Genomic DNA, 27,636 nt, shown 5'->3' on the forward strand with positions numbered 1-27,636 from the left:
TCAGTAGGACAAGTGGCAGCACCGGCAGTGTGCTGAGCTGCTGCACATCCCTGTCCTTCATCCCAAATAATCCGAGACACGATCCCACATGCTCAGGAGAGTCATCTGGCCCCAGATCTACACATTCAAGTGTGTCTGAGTCTTCCCATCAAGTTAAAGAGCAGATGACAAAATGACTTGCTTAGCTCTTGGGTTTCACTGGAGGTTAAAATTCCTGCTCACGTTTGAACATCCATCCCCTGCTTACTCATGTTTCCCACAGGAACTTCATTCATGGTCATCTGCAGTACTGGCAGAAATGGATCACCACACCATGCTCCTGTGAGTTTCTCTTAAAGTCTCATTCATTAATATTGTTTTAAATCTGTGTACTGCACAACAGGTGCACACATTTAAGGGGAGGAAGCAGTGTATGAAGTCTGAGTTTGCCAGGAGTCGTGAATGAAACTGTGACCATGCAGTAAAAATAAAAAAAAAACTGACTTTGCATCCGATGCATCAACTGTGGGAGAACTATTTGCTCAAAACAGAATCAATTCTTAATCTTTCCAAACATTAAATTCTTACCAAAATTCTTGTTAGGATTTCAACCAACTGTGGAGCATTTTGTTGAGTTCCATGACTCATGAAAACACAATACAATACAATAAAAGCCGTGGTCGTAAGTAAGTGGTAGTAGTAATCCCGTAAGTCAATGAGACTGGTGAACCAAAGCAGTGAGAATGTGTTTAGTTAGCCCCCTAACAAACCACCTTGTGAGGGAAAGTGTCTGAAAGCTTGGCATTCAAAACAATGAGTGATTTATTGAAGTCAGCGGTTGATTTGGAAAGGAAGAATGGGCAGCTCGTGGCAGGCCTGCGGCTACTCAGCTATGATTAGATCTGTGGACAAAAGCAATGATTTTCAGTCTCAGCAACTGCCATGAGTTGTACTTCCACCACTCCAGTGATGAAGACTTCATCAGCCACACAGAGGAGATAGTGAGGCTTAGGCTGGAGGGAATCGTACCTCCACTGTGCTCCACCTTTTACTGCCCTTAGTCCTCTGCTCTCTGTGTCCTGTCTCTGCTAAACATGAGTAATGATGTTGTCATTGTTCGTCTCCATTTGTCAATGTCATGAGTGTGTAGTGACAGTGGGGGCGAGGAAGAGAGGAGGGTGTGGCTTGCACAGGAAAAAGGTATGTTTTGGAAATATATGTTGGCATGGCTGATGAGCTGTGGGTGTATATCCCGAGGCTCTAGAGCTGCATGGGGCTCTTCAGCAGGCTGGGTCCCAGTTTCTCTGAATGAGTACTAAGAAAGGTTGTTTAAGGTTTTCGGTTGTTTTTGAATGGAATGCTCCATGAAGACTACGCTGCCAAACAAAACCCATTAAAAATTGAAACAAACAAACAAACAAACAAACAAGCAGGTGTCTATTGCTGGCACAATAACCACGATGAGGAAGTGGCCAAGTAACCTACAACAGATGACTAATTAGACGGTCTTTTGTTGAACTGTTTCAATGCCACATCCACCGGAACAGTCTCACATCATTTGTCCCATGTTTAGTAAAGGATTGATCGTTCACATTGGACACAAGGGCCAAGGATGTATCTTTAGAGGCTTATGTGTTTATTTGAATTGAAATTCTCCTGATTATTTCATCAGGTCACAATCTATAGGGGAAGGAACGGGGGGCAAAACTGATCTATTTTCTACATCTAAAATCTTGAGACTGGTTGCCATTTGCACCTTTGTAAAAAAAAAAAAAAAAAAAAACTGATTTCTTTTCCCGTTGAGTAATACCCCAGCTTCAATGTAGCTTCTGGGAAATTTTCAGATGGTTTCGGTTTTTGTCATCTTTTTCTACTATTTGTAGCATGTCAATTCCCACGTACCTTTATTAGGCCACTTCCAAGAGAAGCCATTAAAACACTGATGTGAGGAAATGAGATTTAACATAAGCAGTCAACACCACAGAGGACAGCACTAGTAGCTCTGTCCATGAGGAAGACAGGAAATGGGATTTCATGTCCCATATAATGAATAGTGGACAACCAGTTGTACAGTATCCAGGTACATCATTCCTGACACACACCACTGCCTCATGTGTTTCTGCATTGTTCAGAAATTCAAACAACAGCCCCAAAATCTCCAGCAGTTTGACAATGGTATATATTTTTACAGCAATGGTTGACTTTTTTATGTTCTGATTTTTTTTGTTGGCTCCCATTGTAACACTTGTTTCAACAAGGACTTCTGTATTTGAAGCGTGGACACAACCTTAAATTCAATGACTGTAAAGTTCAAATAAAAAAAAAAAATCACAAATTCACATTTTAAATGATCAGCAAGAAAACGCTCTCTTTATTGTATCTGTTTGAAAAACAAAAAAACCCAGCTTCTTTTGTTGACATTTCTGGATTCTGTACAGAATGAAAAGAAATAAGCACTGGTTAAGAACAGAGGCCAATTAAAAACTAGAAAACAAAACAGAAAAAACAGAGATTTTACGATACAAATTAGTAGTAAGACATTGTCTGAAGTGCAATGACATAGCTCAGATGGGTTAAAAGAGAAACAGAAAAACTTAAAAAATAAAAATACTCTATTTTTCAACAAACAGTAAATTCTTTACAGAGTAGAGACTGTATTATCTGATGTATTTAAACCTGTAAAAACATATGTACAAATAGCCATTATCTTTATATACTCTTCTCATAGTCACATATATGTCAGCACCAGTTAAAAAAAACAGTTAAAATAAAACAAAGAACATCAACAAGTTTTTTTTTTCTGTTTTGTTAGAAATGTCTACAGACTTGGTCCCAGTACAAGAGGGGATGAGAGGATAGCTTTGACTTCAAAGAAGCATGGACATAGACACTTTCTCCTAACTGACCTCCTTAAAGTGTGTCAAAAAAGCAAGGTCTGTTCCCAGCATCATGCCCCGACCAATGCCTTGCAGCTGAACTCAAAAATTCTCAAAGAAACAACAGATCTGTTACCCCAAAGACAAAGGTGTAACCACAGAAGCTCACTGGTGGGTGCTACTGAAGACAGCTATGCGCACAGGACTACAGGCATGACATGTGAGCGTTAAAGGGCTGGATTGTAGAACACCAACGACTATATGGAGACAAGAGCCTAGTTTACAGAGAAGAAGGCAGTTTTGGTTTGTTCATCCACCAAATGCTCTTTCAGGTGAGTACAAGCTCTGTCATCCTCCAGTGATCCAGGCGAGTAGCTCACACACATGTGCAGGACACTGACAAAGAGGAGGGTATTCATTGGAAGCAGTGGTTTATTTTGATAGATGTGATCCAGAACACTGATGGTCAAACAGTGGTTGATTTTCAAAGTCAAGTGGTGGACAAGGTCACAGTTGGGAGTGATGGTAGCGCAGCAGTCACCACAGTCGAGGACAACACAAACTAACAGACAGCACTTTTTATGTTTTTCATTGACGAGACATGAGTGCAGCTATGTTCTGCAATTAAAAAAGGCAGAAATGTGTGGGCTTTCAATGAGTTTAGGAAATAGAAGTCACTTGTGGTGTTAGATACATTCAGTGAGCATTCAGCTTTGTGACCCTCTGGCATTTAAGATGCCATTTTTCATACCTGTGGTGGATTGAATGTTAAATTAGCTCAGGCTTCTGTTGGCTGTGTGTGTGTGTGTTCTTGTTCTTCTATCTTTGTGAGAACCTGTATGAGTTTGAACATTTCTGCAAAGTGAGGACATTTTGGGCTCACTTAGTTATGCCTCCTTTTGAGGGTTAAAACTACAAAATAGCTAGGTTATTATAATTGGGTTTTAAGAGTTAAGGTCACGTTTTACTATTTGTTTTAGATGATTAGGTTTAGGGTGAGAGGCCGGGGAAAGCATAATGTCAGTGATGGTCCTCACTAAGATAGGAAGACAAACGTGTTTGTGTGTGTATATCTTCCGCAGTCCATTCACTTTCTGACACATTTGGTGCTTGTCTGTCATTACAACCTCAGTATGGAAATGGACTCCGCCCTCCCGTCACACCTCACTAAACAAGTCAGTAGCTTCCAGCAGGAGTTAGAGAGTGACAAGTTCTTTCCTTGGTGGCGACAGATAACTGTCTGCTTTGTAGCGAGGTGGAAAATTTAAACAAGAGCGTTGGGAGTGCGTGACAAGTCTCTGGACCAAGAAAGAATGAAGGAAGCAGAATACAGAGAACCACATTACAGGTGACAGTGAAAGACACAAACAGCAGAGAGTCTAGAGTCTTGTGTCAGTCAGACGAAAACAAAATTCCAACATGAATATTTTGATTATGTTAGGTTTGGGGCGGGGTTGGGTTGTCATTCATTAATGCACACAAGACACGATATCAGAGTGCAGATATCACACATAAAACAGATAACCTTCGAAATCTTGCTCATGTTTTGTATAACATGCCCCCTTCATTCGATTGTTTGAAATTCCTCCAGTATAAACGTGCGTCCAGTTTCTTGTTGGCTATTGGTTTGGGAAAAACTCATCCATCCAACCATCATTTGAGTCCAGCTCCACCCCTGATCCATCTGCCAATCCAAAGGCTCCTCCCCCAGAGGGCGTGCCCCCATACCCATATGAAGACATGTCCTGATTGGCTGTCCTTTGGTAGCCCTGTGTCTGGCTGCCTACCCCAACAGCCCCTGGTCCGTATGGTCCGCTTGGTCCTCCTCCTGCTCCTATCCCAGGCGCCAAACCTGCCATCCCACTCATGCCCTGGCCCATCACCCCTTGGTTCATGACCATCGGTCGTGGTTGGTTGGTCCTTGGCTGACTAGTCATGTGAGGGGCTAGCATTGGGCCACCCATACCTGCAGAAGGGTTCCCCATCCTTGGGTCTATCCCTTGACCCATTCCCTGTCCCTGGAAATGTTGCTTGGTCATTCGTGGAGGCTGGCCAGGCTGCATTCCGTAACCTTGTGCTGAACTGAAGCCCACCATGTCTCCTCCAGATCCCCCTGTAGTCCTTCCAACTGCTCCTCCAATGGCCTGCTGCTGGGGCCAGCCCCCAGGACCCATCCCACTTCCACCTGCTCCAGCTCCTAGCATGCTCTGTAGCCTTTGTGCCTGGGCTTTGGCATTCTGTGGTCCTTTCAGGGGCTGCGGATTTAAAGTGTTCATCAGCATCCCCTGCCCACCATAGCCTCCGGCTCCGCCACTGCTAGGACCTCCTGGCAAACCTCCAACTCCATGCCCCGCTCCTGCCTGCCTGGGGGGCCCTGCAGTAGGGTTCTGTTGTGGTGGAAGACCAATCGAGGCTTGGACACTTTGGCTCTGGTGCTGCTGCTGGTGGATCATATGGCTCATGGAGGGGTTGAGCCCATAGAGAGAACCCTGATTGCCCCCCTGGTTACCGTAGGGGAGGCCCATATCATTTTGGGGTCCTACTGAGCCTCCCTGGCCCTGGACAGAATTCATCTGGACCATTTGCTGCTGGTTCTGCTGCTGCTGCTGTTGGAGCAGACGAGCAGCCCGAATGGTCTGGAGTGCCTGGCTCCTTGTGGCGAGATCTTGTGGAGGACCTGGAGAGAGCAACACAAGTCAGAACATTGAACACTGAAACATTGTTTAAAGTTTAAAGTTTTGGAACAATGGGGTCTTCAGGAATGACAGTTGTAGGATATTTGGACTCCTGGTAAAAATACACCTGACAGACTGCTCCTCATCTCTGTGTCACCCTGCAAACATTAGAGGCCATAGTATACTTGAAATCACTGAGAAGACCTGACATTCACTGTAGACGGTCGACATGACATTACAAATGGCCCACTCTGTCAATATGCTCAGACCAAATTAAAGGCATGTAGGTTCAGCGACACAGTATTTTGATGCCACAGAACCACCAAAGCACTGCTGTGATACATGCTTCCGAGCAACCTGTAACACCAGAAGCTGCAGCAAAGTAGCTTTGCAGCAGCTAGACTCTCCAGTTCACAGGAGGATTGTGTGTTTACTACAGAATGTAGATGTATTGTGTTGGCATGTATGCAAGTGTGGCTGTGTAGCAGAGCTGTGTGAGGTGTGTGAGAGAGTATGATGAAATAACGTTGTGGCATTGATGTGTTCCACCAATGACCACCAGCAGCAGTTTACTCGGACTGTCCGACCCACGCCTCACATGCATGAGCTTTATTTTACTACTTTCCTTGTTGTCGTTCCTTGGTGTCAAGTAGCAAGGGATATTGTATTTTTAATGTTTCAGAGTAAGATGATACACTGCATCCCCTCCACTTTCCATTCTGGCCTGAATGATCCTCTCTAGCCTAGTTTGACGTGGTCTCCAAGCTGTTGGTGGAAAACACACAAATGCTGCATATTTTTTGGCGCTGAACTGTGGCACACCGCTTGTGGACCATTTTAGAGTGAGTATACTAAGGGGAAACATCATCATTGACTAGAATTGAAGTGACCCATGTTGTAACCGGCCACCAGTCAGTAGTGTGGCATAGCTGCTTTTGATGGAGGGGTTCATGTCCAGCCGATAGTTGCACACACTCTCCATACTCTGCCTGTTACCTGACGCTGCTGCATGAATCTCGAAAGATTACTCTGATCCATTCAGTCCATTCAGTAAGTGGGGTCATAATTGTGGCAACGCTGGAATCACGAGCCTGGCTAAAACAACATCTAGGTCCAGATAAGTGGAGCAACAGAGTAGGCATTGACTAGGGACATGGGAACCAACTCTATGCCCAGCTCCTGCCTGGCTGGGGCCCCTGCAGTTGGGTTCTGTTGTGGTCAACTAGTATTTGTAAATCATTTTCATAATTTTCAGGACTACAGACATGTAAAAAGTAAACATGGAGCAGGAGCTCATAACAAATTGACTTGATAGTTGATAGATAGTCTTTCTCTTGTATATTGCCCTCCATTATTTCATCTACCTTTCACACTCACTCTTGCACTCAATGTATCTTCCCCTCAGACCCCTTCCCTCCCTCGTTCCCTCTGCTCATCTATCTCTCTGACTTCACCAAAACTCTGGAGGATCCAGGACAGACAAGTTGCCATGGTAACAGGCCGAGAAGGAAAAATCTTTTTTCCTACCAGAGAGCGAGAAAGTGGGAGACTGAACAAAATCAGAGAGCAGATATCTGACATGAGAGGACGTGGTTTGAAGATTAGTAATGTATGGGATGTCTCCTGTTCTCTTGGTTAGGACCCAACAGGGAGGAAGGCATGAAACAATGTCATGCAATATATGTGTGATTCAATGCGTTATCTAGTGATATAACAGCTACAGTTTAATTTTGATAGAGTTTATCTGTTAGATCCCATGTTCCAGATCATTTTGAGCCACTCATTGAGGTTAGAAAGTGGAGTCTGAATAAATCGAAAAGATGTGTGCATTGAACAAGAGGGGGAGCAGAAATAAAAGGCTTCTCTCTTTCTTTGTTTGATTTTAACCCTTTACAAACATAAGTGTTGACTTCCCAACCCAAAACAGTGACGCATATGGTTTAAACAGCCTGTGAAGGGTCCACATAAGTCCAAGAGTCATTTTCCACAATAGTATGCATAGGATTATTTACAGTAGATAGTTGTGGATGGACTGGTAATATAAACATGATAATACTGAAGCTGCACACCACTTCTCTATTCAGGTAATCATGCAGCCTCAGAGGCAAATGACAACGGAACCGTGGCAAGGAAAAGCCGCCTCTTCCGGGTAGAAACCTCAAGAGAACAGCCCAGGTTTCCATCCAATAGAGAACTGTGTCAGATGGCTGAGCAATAAAAGGCGAAAACTTCTATTCTACTTCTTCTACTGTTCTCTCTCCATGGCTCTTCTCGATGTAAACCAACTGCTGCACCTCTTGACACCAGTCCGTAAAGATGATCAAGTTTGTGGACGACACCACCATCATTGGGCTCATCTCAGATGGAGATGAGTCAGCTTACAGGAAGGAGGTGGAACGACAGGTGTCCTGGTGCAGCCACAACAACCTGGAGCTGAATGCACAAAAGACTGTGAAGATGATTGTGGACTTCAGGAGAGTCAGAGTTCCTCCATACCCCTTCATGATGGCTGAGTCGCCCATTTCCCTTGTGGACTCTTTCCACTTCCTGGGAACCTCCATCACTAAGGACCTCAAATGGGAGCTGACCATCAACTCCTTCATCAAGAAGGCCCAGCAGAGAAAGTTTTTCCTGCAGCAGCTGAGGAAACTGCAACTGTCGACTAAGATGCTGTTGCAGTTCTACACAGACATCCCTTATAGCCTCACCGTCTCTATCACCGTGTGGTACAATAGCGCCACCTACAGAGGTAAGGGCAGACTACAGCACATTGTTGCATTCTGCTGAGATCGGTTGCAGACTGCCACCTCTTCATGACCTGTATGTCTCCATGACCCAGAGACATGCAGGTCAGATCAGAGCCATCCCTTCTCACCCTGTTCTTCTCCTTCTCGCTCCATCTGTCCACCCTCCTTCATCATTCATCTAATCTAATCCCTCTCTAATCCATCACCTCCATTTTATAACAAGGCACTGTTTACTCCATGCCGATGTTTGGAGTTGCACTAATCATAGACAACTACTCAGCATATATGAGAGCTTTCCCTTCTCTTCCCTAAATTAAAAAAAAAATCTGATCATGTCACGGTCATACTAGCATTACTACCTCACTATTTATATTGCATATCATTCCCTATCAATTATCATGCCCATTTACATTGCATTGGGTGGTACATTTTGATGTGTCTTCTCAGCAGAGAACATTAATTCTGCTCAAGGTCATTTAGCAAATGCCTATGTCCGTAACCATTTAAGCTACAACCTTTTGTGATACCAATGTTAAATGCTTTAATGAAAAACTCTGGCGCCCAAAGGGTTTATAGTTCTTTCCCTCTACTATGAAGAAAAAAGACGCCACTTCTATGAGGTGAAACCCTCAATATAACATAACTAGGGACCCACCGAAAATTTGGCCCCAGAAAGTTTTTGGACAAAATTGTATGTTATCATAACGCAAGCAAAACCACGGCTAATGGGTGCAACCCTCTGTACATGTCTGCGGCGTGATGGTCTTTCTGAGAAAATCCGACCAATCGAGGTATGTGTAAAGCTGACATTACTATTTGCAAAGCATTTCTCTACATTGCAATTTTTACATGATGGAAATCCTCTGTGGTCTGGACTGCATATAGCGCTAATAGCAAACGTGACAGTCATGTCACTACATTTGTACTCGTTGTGATGCTCTTTAGTGTAGTCAGTAAATGTTAAAATGCAGGTGACTTAAACGCACTTAGTGTTTTTATGAGAGAACATCTCTGTAATGTTAAACGTTCATCATTCATGACTGGGTTACGGCTTGACAACAAAATGCTTTGTTTTGAATTTAATTTAATTTTATATCGCATATTGTTTGAAGTGTGTTGTGTCAGTGCCACATGAATGTTTTCAGAATCTATTATGATTGACTATTTATTACTTGACTAAATGTGGCTGGAATGCAATGATCACAGCCATAAATGCAATCTTCATTTGGTGTTTCGGTTTTCAGTTCTTGGCCTTCGTCGCCTAATTTTCGTTTTTCACTTTCGACCAAGAATTTTCATTTTGGTGCATCCCTGGTAAAGTAGTAACTAGAAATATAGATTATTAAATAGTCATGATTTCTGTCTTTAAAGCAAAAACACTCAACAAAGATAAACGGTGAATATGTATATACAAGTTACCTTGGAATTGATTGACTTGAGGGTAAGGGTTCCTCTGGCCCTGGCTCATCTGTCTTGGTAGATGCTGCTGCTGCTGCTGCTGTTGCAGCTACATACAAACACAGAATCACATACAATCAATATGAAGGAAGTGGACAAACATCAGCTGAACAAAAACACAAGCAAACACAGCGACAGGTGACCATTTATTCACCACCACAAAAGTCACACACAAATAAGGTGTGAATTTAGAAGACTGCAACAAATACAGTCAGTTGCAACACATGTTAACCATACATGGATGGAGCAGTAGGGGAAGATGCATCATTAATGTAGGACCATTTCAAAATGACACTCATAAGGAATGCTGTTGAGTATGTACAGTATGTTATAAGGAGAATTTGGCATTCAACAACAGCACAGAATGATGGTGCATCGCTGAAAGCCATACATCCACTTTTAGCATTAAATATGCTACTGAGAAGTTCTAGACCTCTAATTGAACTAGACTCAAGACATCATTCGTAATATTAAATGTGGAACCAGATGTTTACATAGAACAAGATGAAGCGTATGTCACAGTTGAATAACATGCGTCAGATGTCTTAGGTGTATAGGGATCTAGATGGACATCACAGACACAGTAGCTACAGTAGCATCAGTTTGAATCAAAAGTCTTGAGTGCATGGAGTCAACAAAGCCTTATGTTCTAACCCTGAGTTAGGTCTGGAACAAAACTTAAGGCATTCGGCTTATGTGTCTTGTCCAGCTGCTCCTGGGTGCTGTCTACGTCTAAATATCCAGCAAGCTCTACAATTCCTCACGGGACAGAACGTTTGGTTGGAATTTGTGTAAATGGTTTGCGCTGTTAATGTCACAGTTTTCGTTTCCCGCGTAGAACGCGCACATCACTGGTCGTGTTAATGATGGAGTCAGCATAGTACAACTCAACCAAGTATGCTGGTCTCCTGGCATAGGACCCTCCTGCCATGGGCTTTATTAAGATATCATGCCACATTAACACTTCAGGTTCAATTCAACTCAAACACATTTTAATGAAAATACTAGTTTCTAATTTCAGTTTACAAGCAACAAATCTCCAAACTCACAGAAAGTAGAAGGCACAAAGGCACAAGAGATCAGTCCAAATGAACCAGTGTATTTGAAAAGCAGCCAAAAACCAATTTCTACTTTTGGCAATGATATCATTATTACTTACAGTTACAATTTTTGTATCATTAAAATCACTGGCAAAAACATCAGTTTGAGAGACAAAATCATCCATCACTCATACTAGCCAATGTTATTTCAAAGCTCTCACAAAGGAGTGTTCACAAGCTTTTCAGAAAAAGGGTGCGCTTATGAAGATGCTTTGGGGACAAATGTCCAACGTAATAGTCTTGAATAGTTGGACAGTCCCAAGAACTGAGTCTGGTCAAAAACATTCTAAAATTCTAATTCTAATTCTGCTTATAAAATAGTAATAAAGATATCCTACGGGCAACGTAATGAGCATTGAGGTCATTATCAAAAGTCAGGATGTGTTTTTTTTCACAGAGATGGAAATTGAAAGGACCATCACTTTATCAATGCAACTTGTTCTCTCTGTGACACACAGAGAAATGGAGAACAGGCTGCTGCTGGTGATTACATGACCAGACAGAGACGGCTAGAGGAGAGGATGAGGTGGGCACTGATACTCACCTGCTCGGCCAGAAGCTGCTGCTGTTGCCTCTGCTCCCTGAAAAGCTGTTGCTTCTGCTGTTCCATCATGTGCATCTGCACTCTTTTCTCCTGCTCCATCACCATCATTTGTTTCATCATGGCTGCCTGCTGCTGGTTACCCACATACCCCGGCGGTGGTCCTGATCCTTGATTAGGCCCCACTCCAGATGCAACACTGCCTCCGGGGTGTGGTGGTGGAATGGCTCCTGGTGGTCTTGAAATTCCACCCACACCTTGTTCCTGTTCATGAGACACAAACCAGCAATGAGGCGGATTAATGATGGAGCAGCTACACATGAATACAACCCCACTATGAAGTGATAAACCAAAAAAGTGGGCTCTGTCCGCCATCAATCATCAGCAGAGAGAGGAAAACACTCACACATAAATATTTATTGCAGCTATTATAGTTCATCTCTGATAATCATCTCTAACAAATTGGAAGACCACTAATCACAAAGCCCATGTTTACATCTAATCCACAGAAAAAGTGTTCCTGGGTGTCACTGCTACAGAGGCCGGCAAAGACCTAGCTGATTCAGCCGGGTCCTGGCTGCATACATTACCTCCTCATTAGCATTTAAAGTGCACTTCGCCATGCTCCAATAGGACACAGCTTACACCCCGGCCAATAAGAAGGAAGCATTAAGGAATGGCAGGTGAATGAATGTGGACATCGAAAAGACAATCAAGCAAGTCAGGTAGGATGGAGGAAGGTTGTTAGGATACTATCTGACGAGCATATTTTTGTTGTGCTGGTGAGTGAATTATGTACCACAAAGTGTGAGAAGAGGTTTATTTCAACAGTATCTATTTAATGCTGTACAAAGAGCCTTGATATTGGAGGCTCCATTCTTCTAAGAAAGCAGAGGCTTACAGCTGGAGAAAATCCACCAGACGGATCGATGCCTACAGCTACGAAGTCTGCAGCATTCCTGACAGCTGGCAGAGAGGCAAAACGCAGTGTTAAGAAGTGACCAACGGGTGGCAGTGGTGATCTGTGAGCATGTGTATGCGCGTGTGTCTCACAGCCTCCTCTCAGCAGATGGCTCAATCATGACGTTCTGATCTACGATCTCTCCCACTTCCTCGCTCACTACCTCTTCCTTGCACTCCTCCGCCTCATGGGCGTCCACCGCACGGACAGGAAAGGAGCATTTCGAGATTCGAAGTGGAGAGGATTTTGTGAGGTGGATGCTCAACAAACTGTGAAAGATATGCAGCACAATGACAATAATCTGAGTGAAATCTGTCTTTGGATGGAAGACAAATGTGGCAACATGTCCGTGTGGCTCAAAAGGGGCAAATAAATGAAGGAAAAGCACATAAAAAGAAAGTGAGGAAGTAGAAGGGTGACAAAGAAACTTAAAAGAAGGGGTGATGTGGGATACCGTGGCAAAACTTAATGCTACCGGGAGCAGATGGCATTTGGATGAACTGTACTAGATGCAGCGTTGGCCACCTACAGGACAATGCAACCGAAATCAACATATGTTCCAATGACTGATGTTATTCTTCTGCTTTTCTTAAAATCTGTATGGTGTTGTGACCAGCAAAGCCTCCAGTTTCTTGTCCAGAAACCCATGGTTTTTGACAGAGATCACAAAAGTGGGTCACACGCTGTTTGTTGGTGGATGCTAATAGAACCGCAGACAGCTTCTGAGAGGACAGGAATTACATGAAACAAGGAGAGCTAAGATGTGTGTGTAAAGAAAACCACCAACTCAAACACTGAAATGGAGCCGAGTGACATGTGCCACACAACACTATGAACATCAATAAGTGTAATATAACAGCACATCATCCACAAACACTCCAGTCTGTTAGCGCAGAGGCGCCCTGCAGCAGAACGTGTGCTGTCTGTGCTCTCGGAGAGAATCACATCTGTCACCCACTCGTGAAAGAGAAGGACGTCACTGTATGAGCAGAGGGGAACTGGGATGGATGGAGATGCACATCCACTGCAACAGAGAACCAGTCTACACACATGTTGAAGCATAGTCAGAGAGGTGCATGTGGTTTACTGGTTCATGACACTGAAGATACAGGTGAAGCTGGGGTGTAATTTGAAAAATATTTTCATGAAATCAACACTTGAATTTAACTGGTCAAACCCAAAGCTGGATGCTTGAGCCTGCTGTGCACCTTGAGGCTTGACCACAGTCTGGGACAAGGAGGAAGTTGATCGATTAATTATAGGTAGAGAACAGGGATACATGGGGTCAGAAATATTTGTCCCTGACCTTCAAGCCCACGTCGTTTGTCTAGAAACGTTACATTAAATCAAGGACTCAAGTCAGAGAAAAATCATTTTCCTTACCCGAGTAAGGAAAATATGCTAATAATCTACCTGATGCAAACTCTGCTGGCATCCTTCATGTCCGCCATTACCTTCCTTCCACATCTAGCGATTAAGGAGGCACGCCGTAATGTCTTGTGTGAAATTTCTTTATCCATATTTTTTTATGATTGGGGACACACCAAAATGAAAATTCTTAGCCGAAAACGAGATGGCTGAATACCAAAATTCTAAAATAACTATTATGTCATTGCATTATAGCGCACTGTGGGAAGAATAAATGCAAGCTCACTATAAACGCGTGCTGGCTATGAACAGAAGGCTCAGACTCTGAGACAGCACTGAGTGGAGAACACATATTTGTCAGTGATGTTTAAATGAAGAAAAAGAAAAGTTGAAAAGTCAGAGAAAATGAGAAGGAAAAGATTGCACTGTCCAGCGATGTCCTTATCACACATGATGAAGAAGCCTGATCAGACAATCGCACGCAAGCAGCACTTCATTTGGCCATATTGTTTCAGTGCTTAAAATCTTTCAGAAAAAGGAAAATGCACTTTCGGGTCATTTTTGACCAAAAATTCAGATTTTCGGGTCATCCCAAATATATAAGCACAAAAACGTGTTGGGTGGCAACATCATTTTGGTACCAAAACAATAAATTAATGTGAACTCTTCTATTTAAGTCACTGCAGAGTGTCCTTCAGTCAACCTTATTTCGGACTGTGTATATAACAAAAAAAAAAAAAAAAAAAAACTTCCACCAATTGCAAGCAGAACACAATACTGCATACTAATGTGGTCAGCAAGCTTGACATCTTAATGGGTAACTCATAACTCAATAAGAAGAACATGACAGAAGGACAGAACTGTGAGGCACCTGCTGAAGTTTGAGCTTTCCATCTCCAATATCAGCAAAGCTAAGACCTCCTCCAGAAACATGCCCTCACTCCCGGTTGCTCCCAGAAGAGCATTATATTTAAACTGTCGGAATTGATCATCTTTCTGCTCTTAAGCCTAACTAGCCTATTCCTGTTTCTATTTCCCTTTTCCCCCTCGAAACACACACAAACCGCGGAAACATTTACACAGAGAGGAATATCCTCACTTAGAAGTGGGTTAACAGGGTCTCCGGGGACTCTCCTTTAACTACCCAGTGAACCAGGTGAATGCCAGGCAGTTGAGCACTGAGATCCATGAGGGCATGCAGGGGAGGATCAATTGAAGTAAATGAATCCCTGCAGCATGAGAGCTCTTCCCAACCAATCTCTCTCTCTCTCTCTCTCTCTCTCTCTCTCACACACACACACACACACACACACGCACACACACACACACGCACACACCAGAGGCCACCCACTAACGGCAGTCTCTGACTTCACAGTTCACACTCTCAGAACCACGTTGCAACACATGTAGAATTCACAAAATGAATAACAACGGTAGAGACAGCGATTTCCCTTTGAATTTGGAAGCAAGATTCAACTCTAGAAAAAAAGAAACAAAAAAACTTGGCATATCGCCTGTTGTTTGATTTGACAATCACAGTTGAACATGATGATGGGTCAATAAACAAGATAAATGAAATATTTGAAAAATGTGAAGGTAAAAGAACTGGCAACAAAACAAAAACCTGACTCAGTAAATGCACAAACATTGTATATTTTCATGTATTTCCAAATGATATTCTGTTTATTGCCAAAAGCATGAAAATAACAGATTTGCTGATTCCTTGGCAGGAGGCCAAACGAACAGCTATCATTTGAACTGCATATTTAATCTTTGAGCACAGACAACATATACACTGCAAAAGAATCAAATGCTATCCATGTTGTAAACCCTTGATTATTTTTAGACAATTGATGCAGTGATCCATCTGAGGAAGATGAGCAGTTGCTGGTTCCAGTCTGCAATTTCCTTGTTGGGGACGGACTAAAAGACGGCGAGCAGAGGACAGAGCAAGAATGAGGAGGAGGAAGAGCAGCAACAGGATGAGATCACAAGCGGTCAGGGAGGGTGAGCAGGGACAGAGCACACAGAGAAAGACCAGTGGTACAGCATATCACCTTGGAAACAGTCACCATGGAAACCTTAAAGACACAGACAGATTGATGCGGTTGTGTGATGGAAGTGAGCACAGGTTCTAACTCTATGTGTGCGTGTGTTCATTGATGTGATGGACATGATGCAATAAAATACATTTTTAAAAGTGGTACCTAAGTCTGTCGTGTGCAGCAGGAGGGCGACAATGGCGACTATTGTGTGCCGCACAGGCATACACAAACCACTGCTCCTGCATATGTGTCAAGTGTCTGGTTATTGCGTATCAAGAAATATCAAGAGGATTTGAATTATTCATAACGGTTTTCAGTGCAATTACACAGCCGTTAACTGATGGACATACGTCGGTCCTCTCATCACCTACCCTTGTTGACTTGTTGGTGACTGGAAACTGCCTTTTTGACATCACACAGCCCTTGTCGAATGCACCATGTACCAACAACCTTCTGTCTCACCTAATCTCTTTTTTGTTAACTGATACATCATCTCAACTTCAGTCCCTCCTTTACCTCCCCCTGCACTTCACCTCCATCTCCATGTTTTCTTTTTACATCGTTTCCCATTCCACGTTCTTCTCTCTGCATCCTCATTTATCCATCTTTATTCTGGCTGTTGTTCAGTTAAAGCCATGATGTGTCCCCATCTCATTCCTCATCCCCCCCCCACTCACTCCTTCTATTTATCCTGACTGCTTTCTGCTTTGCTCCGTCTTCAGCGCATGATCATGCAACCTCAACCTCTCTTTGTCTCCCCCTCCCTGTGTAAATCTGTAAAATGGCCCCCATTATGGCTTTCCTACCTCTCTTCCCCCTCCCCCTCTCTCCAGAGAAGCCATTAGGTGCTGCTGTAAGGCTATCATTCTTCTCCTCTCTCCATCTCTCTTTCATTCCTGCCATATTCTCAGGATGATCGTCTCTCGCTTTCTCCTCCCCTCTGCTCTCCATCTTTCCTTCTTCAGTTGCTTCAGGCACCCTTTCTTCTTCCCTCCCACCCTCCCCCTCCTCACATCTTCACACCATCTGATTCTCCTCTCTTCCATCCTCCCTCCATCTTACTCCCTCCACTCCCCACCTATTCACATAGACTCCTCTGATCTGGTGAGGAGGGCTATACGCAAGCCCACTACTCACTAGACATGAGGCTGACATGATGACGACCGCAGCCACCATGTTGTTTGGATTATTTTAGAATACTTAGTAATTAGAATATTACACAGCAAGTACAATCTGGAACAGCTCAGACAGAGGAGGGGCATTCAGTCTCTCTCATAGAACACATGAACATCATAAGACAACGAACACTTCTCAACAACATAGTGTTGAATGTATGATGAGAAGACCACAGCAACACTGACCTCCAGGTCCAACCAATTTGTAGCATGAAAATCAACCATTACTCAAGCATAATAACCCTTAGCAAACTTTGTTGAGTGAAATATTTCCACTATCAATAATAATAATAACAATACATCTGGTTCTGGTCCTCCAATCACAGTATTTTACAGTACTAAAGGGATACAAGGTAAACTAGTGTATGCAGGACTGAATGTATACAGGATAGAAAATGATGATAAATGCATCTATTTATATTTATTTATATTCTATAAGAAGTTAAGCATCAGTATATCAGTCAAACACAAAGGATCAGCCTTTAGAGCACAGCACTGCCGTGATTTCCATGCGTCTTCTACATTTAGCCTCAACTCTCTGTACTGCCTTATCTTGTTCCTCCATCGCCCCCACATGCCCAGAGTTGTAGACCATTAATCCTTCTCCCTTTACTCCTCTGATTTACCTTACCAGAGGGAGAGAGAATGACCATCACCGAAGTCAGCATCTCAATAACTCCACAGCAGGTTATTGTCTGCTCCAGAGCCAAAATAGCCCTTGGTAATATGATGAAATTTGATGTAAAAACTTGCAACGGCTCTGTGAGAGTCAGAGTGTGGAAATACCTCCATTCCTCGGCTGCTTTATCACATTATTGCATTCTAGTCATCGCACTGCTCGTCTGCCTTGCTTCTCCCAACATTCTGCACATTGCTGTCTCTCTTTCCATTCCCTCTTCTTTATTGCGTTTGTCTCACAAGAGAAGCCCCTTCATTAATCACTACGACTCAACATGTCTCTGTACCGTATTCATCAATAGCGTAACATACTGATACTGACTGGAGTACTGATCAGGGCACAAACAAATAATACATTAGCATGACAAACTCTAAGTAAGTCAAGAAGTGCAAGAAACACAAGGAAATGGTGATGCAACCACAAATCGACAGAAGTACAGTTTCCCATCACCTCACAACAGCTGCTGCGATTGTGGAAGTGACATGGTGTTGATCAATGACAGCGTTTTCAATCACATTATAGGACTGTCAACAAAGGAATCTCCAAAGTTGGAGAGCAATTTCAGCATCCGTTACTTCTCAGCTGGAATATGCAGAATAACCCTACACACAAAGGCTAGCTAGAAGAGAGGTCATTCTCGCAAATGTATGCTCACTGGGAAACAAAATGGACCATCAACTCCACTGACTGTGATGTGAGAAATTGCCACTGAAGTTTCACAAGCCAATCAATAACATTCCAGATTTCACTTAAGTGCAAGATTCAGATGCTCCAAACATCCACCCACACATCACAACGGAAATTTTAGCTTCTCAGACGCAGTACTGGCCCCATTATATCAGTCAAATGTATGTAGCTGAAACAGTGCCTCAAACCTCCATTTATTTGCATCTGATCATTAACACTGCAAGACGATCACCAACTTTCATTTGCCATTTCAGAATATGAGGGAGGATAGCGTACCTCATTGGCATTGGCATGATGAGCATGTCCAAAAGCAAAGGTTAGTGTGTTCAAATATATTAACAACTACTTTCTGTCTAAGAGAACCATTGGATTTATGCTGTGATATCTTAGCAGCCCTAACGTGGTGTGGCATAACACAGCTTCCCTTTAATTTTTTTTTCCTCATCTGTGCTCAGCTTATGAACTCTACTCGTCGGCACAGATCCGGGGATCCGGGAACCCTTCAGAAGCTCTACCATATAATTTATTATTGCTCCTCCACAACTTCTGTGATGCAGTCAGGGAAGCTATCGATGGCCACCGTGTGCCTTATGCAAAAAAATTGGCGAATGAGTCTCAGACCAGTGGTGCCTGCTCCAGATCAGAGCAGGCTTTAGAGTGAGGAGGAGCGACGAGTGGCCTGTGGTAGTCATATTCCACTCCACCACCATGTTGCCTCCAAGATTCTGACCATTTGGTGGAAATTCCGTTTAAACAGTTCGGCATACGGCCTTGCTTCAAAGCAGTCTGGAATAAGCACCAGTTTAGACAACAGTGGGTGCTGCATTCAGGAGTCGTGCCCTGAATGCAGCATGTTTCCAAAACAAGTAGTGTACGAGGGCTTGCATTTGAGTACTCACAGATACCGACAGTGAGTACTTACTTACTAACATTTCTGACTTGGGCGACGATCCCAAGTTACACAGCAGATCAAACACAAATTTTACAAAATTGTCATAAAGTGTCATTCAAAATCTGCATTTTGCCATAAAGTAGCATTGGTTTTGAGGTATTGGAGGCCATTCTGTGAGCACGAGTACAAGTACTCGAGAGTGTTATTGGCATGCGACTCCGACTAAGCAGGGGTGAATTTTCTTGGCTCCAGTCGTATTCCTGTGCCACGTAAACATAGTCCATGTAATGTTCCTTCTACGCACTATGGTGATTAACCATACAATCAACCATAATACCAGCAACTGTATCTCTAGCTGCAGATGATTCAATGGCACCACTGTCATGCATCACTCATTAAAGATAAATTGTGATAATAAGATGTTTTTTTTAAGTACTACGCTACTCAACTATTAGTCTTTTTTAGCAAACCCCTCCTGGTATTTGATTACACATTTATCCTTCTGTTAAGTCAACAACAGAGCTGGCCAGCTTGCTTCTGTTGGAGCTGATCTAAACAGGAGTACTCCCTTCACAAAACAGAGCCTTGAAGAGCCAATTACAGCAACCAGAAACCATCACTAGCACAAGCATTATGTCCTCTATCATGTTGCTTGCACAAAGCAAGGGAAATGAAGGATTGATTACCAGGCAAGGGAGATGAATAAAAACAGTCAGCTGGAAGAGATGAAGAGCTCCCGGGGAAGAGAGGGATGGAAAATGAAGGAGGGGACTAACCCAGAGCAAGAAATGGACATGTAAACAAACAGTGGTTAGAGGGGAAAATGAAAGTGAGCTACAGAAAAAGTCAAGGGAGGGGAGTATGGCAGCAGAGTGGGAGCCAGCCTCAGTGAGAAAGCAAGCTTGACCATATGTCTGAGTCAACAACGGTAAGAGAAACCTCAATAGAAGAAAAAAGGTGTGGAGGTGCGAAAACACTCCACAGAGAGACAGAAAAGAAATGGAGAAAGAAAAAAGACACCTCAAGTGATTCTAAGATGAGAAGATCAATAGCCACCAAAGAGGTGACACACACAGTAAAGAAAGGCAAAGGGGTGTGCTTCTACTGAGGAGGTGGGTGGCTGGCTGGCTGGCTGGCGATCGGGAGGTGAGAATAGAATGACAAGAAGAAAAACAAATTATTCTGTGATTCTGATAATTAGCTCTGACTTTATCGACAAACTCTGCCAGGCAGCAGACGTTTAGCAGAGAATTCACACAACCCTGATGGTCTGGCACGAGAGGGGTAGGAGTAGAGGAGTGAGGGAGTTGGGGAGGATGGTGGAGAGATGGAAGTAAGACACACAGAGGCTGAAGATGGATTGAGATTAATGAAGGCGAGTAAGAGCACAGCAGCAGGACGAAGGATGCTTAGAGATGGGCTGAAACAGCGGGGGGTGGGGGAATCTGGTAAGAGGGAGGGCTCTGAACTGGCCTTCCCGTCACTCCTTCACAAAAGAGGTCAGCCATGCCATTAACTTTAGTTTAATGAACTTAAACTTATTAAGGTACACTTTTTTCTCAATACACTACATGGACATAACAGACAAAAAATACAAGATGATGAAAGACATATGGGGCACTTGATTTATCCACCTCAAACTCGCAGCCCGCAGGACTCAGTCCAGTGGTCCACCAGTAGGTGGACCACTGGACTGAGTCCTGAGGCCCAATTGTAGCATGGGTGCAGCCCCCAGAAGCCCTTCCACGATCCTAGACTGATCAATGGAGGCTGGACAGCTCTTAGAAAGCAAATTCACCAAATCACTCAAATGGCATGAAAACACTGCAAATCTGACTAAATGTGATTTTGATGATGTGAGGAGGCGACACCAATAAAGGAAAAATAAATATACAAAACTGAAGGGCGGCGCAGCTGTTCAGCCCTGCGGTGGTGATGACTTGTTATCATGTGACACATGGTGTTGGTCCTTGGTGTAGTAGGTGGAAGCTGATGATTTTCTTGATGACAGAATTGTAATAATCGTGGGATTAGCCATAATGTGGCTGATTTCAGTGTTTTGTGAGGAAGAGAGACTGATGTTTTTATGGAAAATTGTACGGCGGAAAGCCACTCTGGAAGGCGCAATGAGCCACTACACAGACTCAGCCAACTCTTCTAATAATAGATAGAAGCATAGTTCAAATGTTTCAAAAACCAAAGATTATTTACCAGTGTGCACAAGTGCATAAGAACACGCTCAATATTTGAAGAAAAGAGGTATTTCAAGCCCTCCATGTGTGTCTCAACAGCTGCTCCAAGTGCCCGTGAAATATTTACATACTGGCCGCTTGTAGCGGGACTTCGAGACAGAGAGCACGGAGAGGGAACAAATGCTGTAGTTAATGGGCTAATGGTTACCTGAAGAACATGGTATACGCTGTGGGGTGCACATGGAAGAGAGGGGTTAAGTTACTGAGTATTGAGGGATTTGTTCAAAAAACTGTTGGAGAAGGGAGATGAGAGTGAGGGGGTGGGTGGTGGAGTCAAAGACAGCATTGATGACTACTGACTCACTGAGTCTGTAAGTGTGGGTGTGAGTGAGTGATAGGGAAATCTAGAGAGAACAACAATAAAGCTTAAGCTACCTCAGCTCTAAGAGTGTACCCTTGATCTAAGCTCCCTTTCCGAGTTCCCCTGCAGTCTCATGAAAGGGAAGATCTCGCTGAAGGAAGACGTGAATGTCTCTGTCCTCTCCTGCTCTGGCACCAATCATTCCATAGTCACATTGTTTCCAGAGCATTGATGTTATAATGGCTGAGGCAACTTTCATGTATGTTTGAGTCCAAAGAGAGTGATGAGCAGTTTTTGCTGCAAAGAAATATATGACAAATCAAACAGTATCCATATCCATGTCTTCAATGTGTTTGATGTGTTTTTGTCTGCATCATAGAGGTTAGTAATAACACTACAAAGGCACTGTTTCAGTACAACCCTCCGACAAGCCACTGAAATGCATCCACTCGTTTTTTTTGGCCCCCAAATATTGTCCTTTTACACACACACCAAAGCTAAGAGGCTGCTTAAAGTTAAATCACATTTCGTCACTACAGCCAAAGGATAGCCGACTCATGAGAGTGATTTGATTGTGTGTTGTGTTTTATTAAGTCAAGTCTCTAAACTTGAGCTGGTTGCATGACAGGACACCACTTTTACTTTAAGTAGAAATTTGTCCATCTGTTCTGGGGGTTTTCTGTTCCATTCTCATACAAACGCTGAAACAGATGAACAGAGCACTAAGCCATAACCTCCCCATCACCATGGTTGGCGCAAGTAAACATTTGTTCAAACATGCATTGCTATATCCTAATGCAACAGTTCCTACCAGCGCAGACTGTTGGTCATTGTTAAGGGGCTTTTCACACACCATTCTGTCTCGGTGGCCTGAGTCTGATTCGTCCCAAAATAGCTCATTTGTGACCTACGACGAAGAACGTTTCAAGGAAGTTGAACATTGGCCGGGCGGCACGAGCCCAAACCTATTGACCAACATTGGCTTGACCAATCTTACTTCTCTGTCGCTTCTTAACACTTTGAGTCATCGTCACCTCACATACTAACCGATGACGAATGTCTGCTACGGCTGTATCAGAAAGTGGCGTTTCACAGCCAAGGTAAACATGAAAGAGTGTTATGTTTATTTTCCAAGAAAATAGCTGAGCTGCGTAATGCGGAGCATCTTGATTTTTCTACGCTGCTCTCACAACATGTTGAAAAAAATGAGAGAGATTATTGGCGATTTTTATGAGTGGAGTACAGATTTATACGTCAGAAATTATCAATGCATAGTCTGGTCTTCTACAGTAACTTTAGAAAAATCAGTGTCTTTCCTGTGTGTCTTCATTTATCTAAATCTGTCTGTCTGTAAAAACATGTTTATTAGCCTAATGAACGTGAAAACACGTGATCAAACACACACACACACAGCGAGTCCCTTTGCACTGCACTGTTCAATGACTCCCGTTCTGCAGCATCAGCCTCATATTGCTGCACACGTCAGCGTTTTGGGAGTTTCTTTTGAACATTGTTGTCCACCTAGACAGTGATCAGACCCTTTACTGCTCCACATTCATCATGTTTGTGTTGATTCACGCAGAACACGTAGTTCCTGGCATCCAGCGGCGAGTCGCCTGAGGCGAGTAGCTCACTCCTTGCAGAGAGCTTCATGGGACAAGGTGCAGCTATACAGGCAGGTTCAAATCCGCAGCCAAAACCCGGTTCGCTTGTTTTCAGATGTCTGAGCCCAACGCACAGAGTGAAAGGCCACTAACACATTCATGGTGGCCGTGCTGGGCTAATGCTTCAACCCCAGACACACAGCAGAGAAGTACTTGGAGGATAGCTGCTGAGATTGATTGGACCTCGCAAGAGCGGCATATTGCAGCATAGTTAGCCCCGCTCATTGACCACTTGGGTATCAATACTTGAGGCCTGAGGACTATCAAATACACACACAAACATATTCTTGTTTGGGTAAATATAAAGAGGTAGAAATGCACAGACTCCCAATCACTGTGTTCAAAATAACGATTTGACCATTAGGAGTGAGGCATGAATCAGTGCCAAAGGCGACTGGAGAGGCAGAGTATTGATGAATTGGTACAAGTGTACAGAAACCACAGACGCACAAAATGTTGCGGCTGAAAATACAAGTTGATGCGTAACAGGAGAAAAACACCACGAGTGTACAAGGGTTTTACAGCATTGTGGATATGGCAAAAGCATCACATCTTCAGTGGCTCAAAGTTTACAGGCTAGCTCAAAGCCATGTTTGAAAGAGAATGGGACAGAGACAGGACCCAGATACCTTTGACGATGAAGTTCCTGAACCAGTGAGACAAGAACCTTTTCAACAGAGCAGCACACCAGAAGAAGCAGATGTGAGAGAATCAACTATGGGAATCAATGAGTGTGGCACCATGAGGACAGCACATCAGGAGTGGTGAAGAAACAAGTGTCTTGACCTCGGGAATTCGAATTCCTGCCAACTTGTACATTCTGAAGCAGAAAGCAGCGAGAGAGAGTGGTTCCAATCTTTCATTTTAAGTGTGTTTTGTTTCTTGTTTATTTGATGACCATGGTGGGCATCTGTGTCAGATTCTGAGAGTTAGCGTGAAAACGGCAAGACTGATTTATTCTTAAACCAGAAAAATGATGTTGTTCTGAGCACATTATACTTGAGGTGCACCGATCAGTTTTCAGGTCAATCACTGACCTTTGAAGTCTGACCTGCTCATACTGTTTATTTAAATAACTGACAGAATATGTCTTTGATATTTGAAACTGGTTTGATTGAAAAACATGATCTGTGAATACATGGGTAATTTGCTTTGAAAAATAAAGGAGTGAGGCAGTAAATGTGATAATTGTTTTGTGCACTTAAACCCTGTCAAAATGTCTGTTGAAGATTGCTGATAAAAATGAAAATAAAAATAAAAATTTTGTAATCTTAAAAAAATCTTGATTGTTTTTCCAAGACGCCCATCCCTATATGTATGTAAAAATCCCACTCTCGGACTGACTATTGCACAGTTTCAGTACATCTAAAACCCAAACAAAAACAAAAAAAAAAACAACAGACAAAAATTCAATTATCAGAGTATCTGGATATCAGACCATTTGGTAAACTGATATCCATCAAAAATACGGACCAAATACGGAAATTCCATTCAATTTGGTTGAAGAACAAGGATTCTTGATTATTTAGAGGACCAAGTTTTCCCTTAATTTACAAGTCGTACACACACTAGGAAATAAGTCTATTAACCCCCAGTGAACAACTGCTATCTGTCGTGTATACATCAAGTGACCGGAGAGAATTAATTTTTTGGGTAATGCCATCTCCACGAAAATGGGAGATGCAAGTCAAAACCACTAGGCAGCGTGTAGGGACAGCATGTCCACTCTGTACACAACGAATGTGGAGTTTGAAAACTCAATATGTGTATGTAAACAAGGCGAACATCAACAGTAGTGATCAGCTCGAAATACAATGTGAATTTTGGTGCCTCAATTAGGGAGGGTAGAATGTGTTCACTGTTACAAATGGCAGTGGCAGTACGATGGACGTTAAATGCCATAATTATAGATAAATAAATACATAACTAGATGTATAAATAAATAAATGTGAAATGAATAAATAATCATTTGATATCTGATTTATTTTTGTCACAGAATGATGATAATTCTGTCTATACATACATATACATTCATTTAGACCTGGATCTTTGGGGGGTATTTAATTATTTTGAATTGTATTTATTTGTACATTAATTTATATATAGATTTTGTTATTTCAACATTTATTTATTAATGCTTTTATACATTTTTCTATTTCCACTTTCTGTCTTTTATTTATTTTGACATTTCAGAGGAGTGAGCAAGCTACCGAGACGCTACCTGTGTACACCCCCAACCACCGACCCCTCTCAGAGCGTATTCGGTACAGGAGGGAACATCGTGACATGTCACAGAGCTGTGTTAAAGCCTGATACTGGAGACAAACTTATTTTTCTGGCCTGTAACCTATAAAGCAATGACTTTGTTTATTTATGACATTTATGAAATTTTTGTCACATTTATTTTACTCACACTTGAAGACTTAATGCACAAAAGGCTTTATCATGTAGCAGAGAGTAAGTTAAAATTAGTTGGTCTATTTATTGTTGTATTTAATTTTTTAGGACTGCATGTCTACCTCAGACGTTCTGCATTTTGTTATCCTTCAATTTTTTTTATGTACCTAATATTTGTGAAAGGCAGTGTCATAGTTTGACATGTTCTGATCATGAAGAGCCGTTCAAGTACAAAAGCAGCATCTAGTTTTGTCAACTTTCATTGGGGGCAAAATGATAGTACTGCCGCCCACGCGGGGGCTACAGATTTACTCCCATTTCAACTAAAGCAGACTGTCTGTCACACCAATGTGAAACCGAGAGAAGAATAGATGAAAGACAGAAACATGGACATGATGGAGAGCTTTGCTGAGCAAGGTCATGCTACTGTGGGGACTTTAATAGGGACATGACATTCAAGGAGACTGTCGTGAATATCTGACATAGATGCACATGTCAAGGTCTCATGTTCAGAGAGAGGACCACAGGCTGGAGGGTGGGATGGTAGGAAATAATCCGACAGGAGGAGAGTGATGAATGGAAAAAAAGAAGATTTTGGCCACTGCTAAACAAGCAGGAGAGCTGCTGCAGCCTTTCTGCCAGATTACTGAGTGACGTCGCGTTATCATTTCCCTGATAGGAACTCTGCCACTAAAGCAACAAGGGAGTGAGAGAATGGAGGAGGGGGAGGGGTCACATTGCTGGAAAATCGTCTGATAGCCAAGAAAAAAAGGAGGGAGAGTCAGAGGGAGGGAAGAGGAAAAGTAAAGCAGCAACAGCAGCGATTGAGACATTACGGCACACAAAGGAAGAGAGCAGACACAAAGAAAGAGAGATGGGCAGTGGTGAAAGAGTCCAGAGAGAAAGAGAGAGGCGCATGGGGGTGACCTGAAAACATTTCGGACGAAAATTTACCAAGATTAAATCAAGCAAAAAAATGGTTGGGAAAAGCACTGGTGAGTCAAAAGAGATGAAGTTGACAAAAGAAAAGGAACCCTCGGGACTTGTGGTTCTTGTGTGTGTCTGCAACACTGCAACATTTACATAGGGGGCAGCTGTTACATTAGCTTCTGCCATTGTGTCTAATGAAATCCCAGTCTTGTTAGACACATATATGGTGTAAACATTCAGTTTCTGTTTCCCCAGTCAAGCAGAAACCCTTACCATGAATGCTTATGTTGTTGTTCATTACTGCACGTCATTCCAAAGCAGTTTCCTATTTGGTGGGATCTTGATTCTAACAGCTAAAGAGAAGCAGTGTGTGTGCGCTTATGTATTCTGTTGGTGAGTAAATGTGTGTTAATCACAGTGTCATGCACGCTCCCTTGCAACCCCTCCCATCCCCCAAAACCCAAGATACCAGGCAGAGAAACGGCACTTTAACATCCACGCGAAGCCATAATAGTGTTAGCCAGCAGATTCTCTCTCTCACACACAAACACAAACACACACACCCCCTCCTCCCGTCTTTCAGGAAAATCAGAGGCTTTGTGAATACCAAGCATACCAGAAAAAAAACACATGAGAGAATAAGGCCGCATTTTATGAGCCTCAAAAGACAGATGCGGTGCGCACACGCACGCACGCACGCACACACTCAATCAATCAATGACTCATAGACACACACACACTCAATAAGCAGCTCAGTGGTGTAGCATTTGGATAAGAAGCACTCCTAAGACCCTCTGACAATAGTGGGACAGCAGAGCTTACATTATATTAAGGCAGACAAATTGTACACAAGCATCCTTCAAGTTGAGGGGTGTCAGGAGACCACACTGACAAAGAACAAGCACAACA

At 42.9% G+C, this 27,636-nt stretch overlaps 1 protein-coding gene across 1 annotated transcript in view; it reads right to left on the reverse strand.

Annotated features, from left to right (window-relative positions):
* Window positions 1-2,074: 2,074 nt before the first annotated feature.
* Window positions 2,075-27,636, reverse strand: part of LOC128753383 (mastermind-like protein 3) — a 78,045-nt gene continuing 52,483 nt past the window's right edge. The window contains exons 4-6 of the mRNA XM_053855035.1: window positions 11,380-11,640; window positions 9,697-9,784; window positions 2,075-5,532 (exon numbers count right to left, since the gene is read on the reverse strand). Coding sequence (XP_053711010.1) covers window positions 4,475-5,532; window positions 9,697-9,784; window positions 11,380-11,640 — 1,407 coding nt within the window. The 3' untranslated portion in view covers window positions 2,075-4,474. The remainder of the gene's footprint in view (window positions 5,533-9,696; window positions 9,785-11,379; window positions 11,641-27,636) is intronic.

Source organism: Synchiropus splendidus, chromosome 2 (genome assembly GCF_027744825.2).
Source record: "Synchiropus splendidus isolate RoL2022-P1 chromosome 2, RoL_Sspl_1.0, whole genome shotgun sequence".
Taxonomy (NCBI): domain Eukaryota; kingdom Metazoa; phylum Chordata; class Actinopteri; order Syngnathiformes; family Callionymidae; genus Synchiropus; species Synchiropus splendidus.